Source organism: Nothobranchius furzeri, chromosome 14, assembly GCF_043380555.1.
Source record: "Nothobranchius furzeri strain GRZ-AD chromosome 14, NfurGRZ-RIMD1, whole genome shotgun sequence".
Classification (NCBI taxonomy): Eukaryota; Metazoa; Chordata; class Actinopteri; order Cyprinodontiformes; family Nothobranchiidae; genus Nothobranchius; species Nothobranchius furzeri.
In genome coordinates this window covers 40,327,432-40,336,900 of record NC_091754.1, presented here as the reverse complement: position 1 = coordinate 40,336,900, position 9,469 = coordinate 40,327,432, and the positions used below count along the sequence as shown (strand labels likewise).

Genomic DNA, 9,469 nt, shown 5'->3' with positions numbered 1-9,469 from the left:
TGTACTGTATTTAACTTAGCTGTACTTGTTATTATGTGGAGCAGGTGTGAGGACCTTGTCGTCAAAACATGGTGAACACATTGCAGGTTCTATTAGACAAACATACTGTAACATCCATTCAGTGAGCACAGATTAATGAAGCATTTCATTATACTATAATTATTATAAGTAGTAATCAACAAATATTTATTTAATGATTATCTAGATTATAAGTCATAGAAGAAGTTATTAAATCGTTCTTGAATTTAGCAATTAATTCGAGCTGGATCTTCTTTCTTCTGGAGGCAAACAGATGAGACCTTGGGAAAGAAAGTAATTGTTTATGATTCAGACTTGCAGAGTCTAAATCCCAGCTGTTGTGATGGCTCATTTAAAGGGAACACATATATTGTGTCTCCTCTCTGACCAGATGTTGAATAGATGGTAAAAGGTCAGACTGTACCCAAACTGACCATTGCTGGACGCTACGCAGCCTAGCTTGATAGTCTTTTCTCTGTCAAAGCAGAGTGCAAATAGGTCTTTATGAGCCCGAGGGTTGAAAAACATGGATTTTTCTTGAATTTATAGCTGCCAGCTGGGGTGGCAGCAGGGGTAGCAATGCCAGTAGATCCTTCCCTGACTGTACGTACTGTAGAAAGGGGTCATGCTTGTGAGAAAAACATTTCCTCAAAATGTAACTTGCTTGAAGGTTTTTTCCCCCTAACAAACACTGTTAATAAATGCATTTGGGGGAAAAAGAACCAAAACGAGAATTCCAAAGTATTAACCAGGATTTGGTGACATTTTCAAAATGTTATGACCCAAAATAAAACATTGCAGAGACTCAAATTTTCACCACACACCAAAACAAAAAGCTAGCTATGCTAATGGGGCTAAACCTGGAAGTTTGTCATTAAATGTCTTCATTTTCCTTATTTTGTGGTTTTTGACAGTTGTCATTCAACTTAAATGTACATTTCCACCAGCCATAAGATTGCAGTCTCAAAAAGTAAAAAGTATTTGACTAATAAACTCCACATAACTTAATAACTTCTCTAGTCACTTATTTGAAGTAAATAAAGACTATTTAATGGGTTAAAAATTATTTCTAAGGCCTTGAAATACAGACTAAAGACACATTTCTAAGTCTGACCAAACAGGTTTGACCAATAACTTAATTTAAAAATGTTTTCAGGGGAAGACAAAAGCTTTCTGAAATGATTATTGTGTATAGTTCTATTTATGTTTTCTCTAAGCAGCCCTGAGGACCAAACAATACGTTTTGAACGGTGCCATTTTTATTGTTACATGTAAGGCCTGAGTGGGCCACCAGAGGACGATGCTCTTTAACTTTTCCACTTACTGACCTTTGATAAGCAAAATAAAAATGTAACAATTTTTTCGGCCACCAGAGAGCAATGCTTCATGAAACCCTGTAATAGATCTTACTTCTACATCTTAGAAAGAACATGAATATTTAAAAAGGTAATTAAATAAATACTATTATATAACTGGGGAAGTTATCACGCATTATGTTTGATTTTTTATTAAACTAGAACCGCCCAAAAGCCACAATGTCTAAAAGGTAGCTACATTAATATTTTTTTGTATTGCACTTTTAGTACCCTCTTTTGTTTTTATTGTATTTTATTATTAAACATTGTACTTCGTTTTGTTTATATGCTACATCTTTACGTTATCGTGTCATGTTATTAAAGAAAAAGTGCCTTTGTTAAAATTAAAGTTATCAAAAAAGTAACTACAGACACCTCATAGCACTCACCAAGATGGCGGCACGATGACACTGAACGACACGGAACCAATCAAATCAATCAAATGAAAAAATGATGATGAATCAATCAAAAAAATGTGTCCATAGAACACCAAATTAAATATAAGTATTAAAATAAGCAAAGCCGACAAAAAAGTATAGAATTTGTAAAAACAAATAGAACATATATCAACAAAAACCAGTGTGTTTTTATGTATGGACTTTGATATCAATATAGATGTCTGACGCACAGTCTGACGGACATGGGGACGCATTTTAAGAGTGCACCAGCTGTTTCCGGCTGCTCCAGCAGGAGTTCTCTTTTGGGAGTTCTGGGTGTGTTAGCATGTCGCTGGTAAGTCCACTTGTCATTCCTTATATTATTGACACGAGCAAATAACTCACTATTATTAGTAACAGGGAGCATGTTCGCTGATACCCAGACGTGAAAGTTAGCTCATTCACCGATATTTATTTTATTATTATGGCCGTGGGGCGGATTTTAGCTGTGTTTATGCCTACGCGCCAACAGGAGGTACGCACAAGCTGTTGTTTAGCTAAGTCTAGCCTAGCTTGTTTTCTTGTGTGAGCTGTCGGAACAAAGGTTTGACTGTTTTATGGGTGGACTCTGGCTTGTCGAGGCACAGTTTACTTTGTGGGTGGGTCGCTGACAGATCCACATCAGTCCCTACAGACTGGTTCCTGTTCGTCTGATTCCTCTGGATAAAGAACCACGATGAGCTTTGAAGGCTATCACAAAAACAGTCTGTGTTTTAAAGCTGTTTGCTGCGTGTGAGCCTCGTTTTTCTGTCCCCCTCACAGGCCACCATGGTCCTGTGTTTTTCAGAGCTCCGGCTGAAAGACTCGGGTCTTGCTCACCTCTTCTGCCTCCTGCTGCTCATCGTCAGCATCCCACTTCTTATTTCTACTGGGGAATCGGCACCTGTGAGCACCCGGGTCCATTTCATCACCGCACAAGAGAACTGCACCTCTGGATGTAAGTGTGAGCTACAATATAGTGTAAAAACTCATTGATCGCCCAACAGCATCATTCTGATGATGAAATGACGATAAGCATTATGGGGCTCCCAGGGGCAGATAAGAGTTGGTCTCTCTCTGAGAATAATTATGAATTTAACAATGATTACTGCCTGATGACATTTTCCCACATCTGCAAATCTCACTGGAAGGACACAAACCGAGGACAATATTTTCCTGATATAGGGTTTATTACTCAAGTAAGGGTAAAAAAAGTATCTGATTAGAAGGCTACTTGAGTACTGAGTATCATCTGATCTAATATTTTTAAATGATGACATCAAACAGACAAAAAATACGGGTTATGGGCAAATATTGGTATTTTAAAGACTAAAGGGAAAAAAATGTAAACAAATAAACAACATAATTACAAAATAACACATTTTAGGCAAAATTTAGACACAAACTGAGGACAATATTTCCTGACATACAGGGTTTATTTAATTGTGTGAAAATGTAGCACGTTTAAAAAAAATACCGTGATAATACCGAAAACCGTGGTAATTTTGGTCACAATAACCGTGAGGTTACATTTTCACACCGTGACAACCCAATCACACTGCAGTGTTTTATCATGACTAATCCACTAACAGAAGAAGTTTGTGATTTTGTTGAATATAGTCATCATTAATTACAGGCCTAGTTTATACTGAAGTAGCTGAACAGCTCAGCCAACGTTGGGACTAAATAACTAAAATATAACCAAATGTTGCACGTGCCAGAGCGTAACAATGTATTAAACATTTAGTAAACAAATTAACAAGTTTAATCACCTCTGAAGCATGCAATCCTGGAAAAACCTCATTCAACTGTTGTGCATGTCCAGTTCTCAATGACTGGATCTTATCCCACCCCTCAAACCTCCCCACTAAACCCTCTGTGTACATGAATCGTGCGTTCTCAGCTATGAGCCTTTAGATTGTGTATTTTTAAAAGTAGCCTGAACATATTTTTTCCGTAAAGCTGAGCCAACCTTTAACTGAAAGTATTGTTGCTGCTTTGCAGGTAATAACTCTGCCGGACGGATTTCAACAGCGGAGGAGCCCCCTGAGACCATTTCCAGTGATGTCACAAGCACACAACACCAAAGCTCTTCTCCAGGCTTTAATGCTGCACCTACTAACCATTCCTCAGTCCTTCCAGAAGCTAACAAAAATGAAGGAGAACTTCTAGTAGATTCAAACACCACTTCAGACCTGAACCACACAACAGGGACGACATCTTCCCTCAGCCCAACTGAAGGGATGTTTACAACATCATCAGCTCTTCAGCAGCAGCTACCAACCGGCCACCAGCCTCCGTCAGCTGCTGCTCTGCCTCGTCCTACCACCATGGCTTTGCCCACTGCTTTAACTCATAGTGGACTCAGTATGAGCCCTTCTCAGTCAGCCACTGTACCACCTGTCACCAGCACACACACATTCACCACAGCTGGGATTTCTATGGTCACAAACTCCCCCCAGTCTGCCAACCCAACAGAAACTGCATCCACTCACACCACGACAACAGAAGAGCTCCCACACCCGCCAACAACTTTAAAAGCTACCGCTAACACAAAAACGTCCCCGTCTCTGGGTGTCACGTCAGCGCCGAGTACTCCAGCCATGCAGACCACACCGCTGAACACAGCAACAGTTTTTCTAAGGAACTCTTCCTCTACCAGTCACAAGACGCCTTCGTCTTCAGCAACAAGGGTTTCTATGGTGGAGGCGGCAGGGGGTGCTCTAACCAGGCAGCTAGTGGACACAGCATCTTTAGTGGCCGTCCTGCTGTTTGGACTGCTGTTCTTCTTGGTTACGGTGGCTGTGTTTGTCACACAGGCGTACGAGAGCTACAGGAGAAAGGACTACACCCAGGTCGACTACCTGATCAACGGCATGTACGTTGACTCTGGGGTGTGAGTCGGACGGGGGCGTGGAGCTTGTTGAACCTGGTACCAGAGACTGTAGAGTGGACGAGAGGGACACACGGGAGGGATGCACCTGAGGACTCGGATCACTAATCTGACCTGTCTCAGTGAACCGTAAGCTGGAACAACACCGGCCTGCTCTATCAAACCACGGAACTTTCTCCGTCTTTTTTTTTTTTTGGTAGCAATAACGACATGCTTCCAAAGCACAAGTCATTACCTCAGTATTGTTGTTGTTTGTTTTTACATCAGGATGATGCACATAGGAGCTGACGTGGTTAGGGTTATAAAGCTGATTAGCTGAATTGGACCGATGTCTCAGTATTTAGTAGAGACGACGATCACCTTGACGACCGTGTCCCTGACTGGTGAAGCAGTATGCCCCTCTTCAAGTGTACTTACTAATAAGGAAACTGTCCCCATGGCAACAAGCCCCACCCAGAGCACTGTGAAAAGAGCAACATGGCCACCAACGTCTCTCTGCGTCAGCGGCCATGTCTCCCTCTGCTGTTCCAACCATTAGCCGTGACTTCAGACCGCTAAACATTCCTCCACATCAGTGGTCCGTTATTAAACCCTGTCCTTCTGGGTTTAGTCTGGTGAAATGGTCCATAATCTCAGATTATGAGGAACTAGGTCTGGTTGCTCATGTTATAAAGTTAATCTGGAGCAGGAGGATGCGGTCCAGGCTGAAGCGTACCAAAAAGCTTTGAACATGTGTTATTAAGGTCATCTACTGACCTTTTCTACCTTTGTTATTACGGGTTCAGGCTCCTCCTGATCCGTGGTTCTGCAGGCGGAACGCTGCTGCTCTGCTCGACACCAGAACAACCTTTCATTTCCACCAAAATAATTGGAACCCACCAGTCTTTCAGAAGTCTTCATGACAAAAACTTTTCATTCTGCGTTTCCGAACTGGAAATCTAAACTTCGTTGTTGGAGAATTGGCTGGTGGAGTTTGTGTACAAGTCCGGTTTTGCTAAACGAGAAACCATCCAGATGTTTTCGATCTCAGCTGAAACATGACAACCAGGGTCGGTGTTAGCTTAAACGTCTTCCAGAGTGCAGCGCTAGCTTTTGTTTGGGTGAGACCGACTCCAGTGGGATAAAGTCAGGTTATTCCCAGGATGCGAATGTTTCCGAGTCCAACATTTCACTGGAATTCTGCCGTCTTCCACAAACATTCCATTTTGCTGATGACGTTGCAGCAGTGTTCCTGTTTCCTTTTCCACGAGGAAACAAATTCATTTCCATGTTCATGAACTTAAGTGGAGATTCCCTGTTTTTACGTTAATTTTTAGTTTGTGATGTATTTTATGGCGTTTGTGTAAAACACTACGCATTTCCTGAGTTTTCTCTTATTTTCCATATTTGAATGAGTTTCCACAAAGACCAAGGATTGTTTTTGTTTTTAGAACAGAGTCCAGGAGCGTTGGGCGTCCTGATGCCACAGAGCTCCCAGCGGTGGTGCTCGCCTCATTCACACTTACGTTTGCTTTCTCGTGATGTTCCTCCGTTGAGTTCTCGTTGGTTTGAACTCACCCAGCCTTCTGCTGAAGCACATTCTGTTCTGATGAAGCCAAAAGGAAACATAAAGCCAGTATGAGTGTGGTGGGTGGACTGAATGCTCAGAGGGTACAAAGTCTTAACTTGTTCTGTTTTTGTGTTTCAGATTAATAACGTATGCAAAAATATTGTTTTCATGTGAAACTGGAAGCAATGCCTTTCTTAAGCCTTGATGTCTGTTGTGACTAAATGTAAACGTCTGGGATGATGTGAGCTTGTAGTCACTGGAGCAGTCCACACCTGTTTTCATGATTGTGAAAAAACACCGATGGACTTTATAGAAGATGGATCGGTGTTTACAGGATGTCAAGGGGACACCTGTCATGTGCCAACTCAATATTGTACTAATGCACTTTCAAAGTATTTTTACTTTGCAAAGAAAATAATAAAGACCAAGAATGAACTGAGCTTTGCTCGTTGGCCCTGAAGGTCAGCTGCTCTGCAGAAGGAGAGGAGGAAGGGAACACCTGTAGAAACGGTTCAAACACCTCAGCTGATCACCAATTACATGATAAATGATCCGGCCAGCAAACCAACATACACCAGTTATAAGCTGCCGGGGTTTCTGGGTTTTTATTTCAAGACGTTGCTTTTCTCTCCCATATGCACTTCCCTGTTAACCATCAAAACACACAACACAGCTAACAAAAGCCTGTTGACACAAACTATAATATCCAGTCAGTGTTGGTGTGTACTTAAGCTGTAGGATTCATTAAATGGAGACTAGGCAGTTGTTGCTTGCTTTTAGGCCCCCCCCCCCCCCCCCCCAAAAATTAAAATCTAACTCCTCACTCTGCGTCCTTTTAAATAAGGATGGACAATATATCTGCTTCACTATCGGTATCGGCCGATGTTAGGAATTTTTTTACGTATCGGTACCGTTCGATAAATAAAACCGGGCCGATATTAACAACCAATATTTTTTCCATCTCTACTCCATTTGTTTGCCTGTTTCAGAAGGTGAGGGGGTGATGTGTAATTGTTTAGTCATGTGAACAGTAAATGAAATCATCTCAGAACCATAAATGTGTGTGTACATAACGTAAATTCAGCTTTAACAATTTTTATTCAGTACAAAATCTGCTGATTTTAGAAGTATTAATGTCAGTTTATCGATATTGGAAAATATTATCAGCCATAACAGTGATCTTAGTATCGGATATCAGTATCGGCTCTAATATTTCATATCAGTGCATCACTATTTCTAGCCCCTTAATCTAACAGCCCGAAACGTCTACTCAGACTTGGTTAGTGTCTACAGGAGTGATAATTAAACACATCAGCTGCGTTCATGATCTAAAACATGCAGGAAATGTGCTGGAACCAGCATCAGGTATTAGCTCATTTTTTCCAAGTCCCAACAGAACTCAACTCAGAAGTTGCAAGTGGGATATTCTGGGCACAGGGAGTGATTGGGGCTGGTGGTCTTTCTTCAACCCGCAACAGGTCGTTTTAGTACAAATGATTTAAAAATCACACACATTATATCGTGTGTGTGTGTGTGTGTGTGTGTGTGTGTGTGTGTGTGTGTGTGAGAGAGAGAGAGAGAGAGAGAGAGAGAGAGAGAGAGAGAACGTAAAGTATTTTAGTTCGTAGTGACGTCGTCAACCCACCGCGGCCTGCTTGCTGTCTGTGCGCGCTCCCGAAAGTCCAAAGTATAAAGAAGCGCGCGCGCTGAATCGGGGGAATAAAGAAAACATAGAGTCGGAGTCACAGCGCGGAACCAGCCACGGTACCTGAGCAGTAGAACCTATGTTTGCAGGGAAGAGTGACCTGTTTCCGACCTAAGGAGGAACGGCCGAACATGGACTGGGAGTTATGGGAGCTCTGGATTTAAAACGTAGAGGACTGGGAATGGGTGGTCTGCTGGCGGAGCTGCTGCTGCTGTGGACTGGTCTCCTAGGAGCGGCCGGTGGTATGTGGAGTTTTTATCTCAGCATGAAACCTTAACATCAACTTTCTACTCAGACGGTGAGCGTTTCCCTGCTCCTCGGTCCGGCGGCAGATGAGCTTTTCTTGTCCCAAGGGTACAACTGTAGTTTCAATGACAATCCCCAAACTTCTTCACGCGGCGATTATATCACACGAACACACACATCTGTGTGTTAGTGTGTGTTTATTGTAGGTAACGTGCGCCCAGGCCTGCTGCGGTGCAGCAGTTGGAGCTGATCTGGAGTTTGAACCCACTCTGGATGTTTTCACGGGCCTCCACAGCTCCAGCCATTTTTACACGGTGTCGGGTGTCACGTATAGCTGTTCTGTTTTAAAGATGTTTCAAGTGAAAACCAGGCTGCTGTGTCAGACAGCAGCAGAAAAGTACTTGAAGCTCACGATGTTTCCTGTTGATGAGCGTCTTAATCATGAAGTTTGATCTGATTTGCGCTCTCAGACGTCTGAAACTGCTCAGGAGGAGGCGGAGTTCCATTATTCAGATGGATCCAAGAACAGGTTTGCGCGTTCATGTGCGCGCAGCGCAACAATAAAGCGTTCAAACCATCGTCGGAGTTTATAACCGCAGATGCAGATATGCTGCAGCGCCTCTTTAAAGTCGTCTCAGCTGGACTGCGTGCTGGTGCTCAAGATCACAGGAATGCACATTTCTCCTTCGTGCCGTTTTCAGAGCTGCACCCCTGAGCACCTGGAACGGGTTTAACCCAAAAACAAAGCGCACAAGGACGCGCCTGAAACTGGCTGGGATTTGTTTTCAGTTCAACGCATTTACTTATGAGGTTTGAACAATTCCTCCCAGGTGATGAGAATGTTTGACACAGACAGGAATGTCTGGATGTGCAGGAGTGATGTTGCAGTATTTTCCAGCTGCAGCTTTACCCAAAGGCTGTTTCTGACGTTTGTTGTAAATAAAGTAGTAAAAATATAAAACATACATATTCATTTAACTCACTAAATGTAGTAATATGAGTAACTATAGTAACTAACTAGCTGTTGTGCTGAGAGAAAGGATCCAAGGCCAAACTAACACTCACTTCCTCGCAATGCTGGGTTTCGAATCCTCTTAAAGTTTTCTGAACAAGTTGGCAAAAAAGTTTCCCCTGCAGATGTTGGACCGCACACGGTGCTGCATAAAACACAAGACGTTAACCTCTTGGCGTTTTCTCAGCTGAGTAGAACTGCTCTGTTGGGTAAAGCTTTGTCTTCCTACAGCACAGCTAGGCGTTAAAGGTTATGTATCGGTGGGCTAAGGATCA

The 9,469-nt window shown here is 42.5% G+C and overlaps 2 protein-coding genes across 2 annotated transcripts in view; both read left to right on the top strand.

The window, feature by feature from the left end:
• The first annotated feature begins 1,995 nt into the window (after positions 1-1,995).
• On the top strand, positions 1,996-6,666 carry c14h11orf24 (chromosome 14 C11orf24 homolog). The gene is made up of 3 exons (XM_015965671.3): positions 1,996-2,105; positions 2,573-2,747; positions 3,794-6,666. The coding sequence occupies exons 1-3, from the start codon at positions 2,097-2,099 to the stop codon at positions 4,687-4,689; spliced, it is 1,080 nt and encodes a 359-aa protein (XP_015821157.1). The 5' UTR covers positions 1,996-2,096; the 3' UTR covers positions 4,690-6,666.
• A 1,185-nt stretch (positions 6,667-7,851) lies between these two features.
• Positions 7,852-9,469, top strand: part of lrp5 (low density lipoprotein receptor-related protein 5) — a 46,287-nt gene continuing 44,669 nt past the window's right edge. Inside the window, exon 1 of the mRNA XM_015965666.3 lies at positions 7,852-8,178. Coding sequence (XP_015821152.1) covers positions 8,082-8,178 — 97 coding nt within the window. The 5' untranslated portion in view covers positions 7,852-8,081. The remainder of the gene's footprint in view (positions 8,179-9,469) is intronic.

Bases quoted from the DNA above. Each gene is read 5' to 3' on its own strand.
- c14h11orf24 (XM_015965671.3), top strand. The intron at 2,748-3,793 runs GTAAGTGTGAGC...GCTGCTTTGCAG, and splicing joins AGAGAACTGCACCTCTGGAT to GTAATAACTCTGCCGGACGG.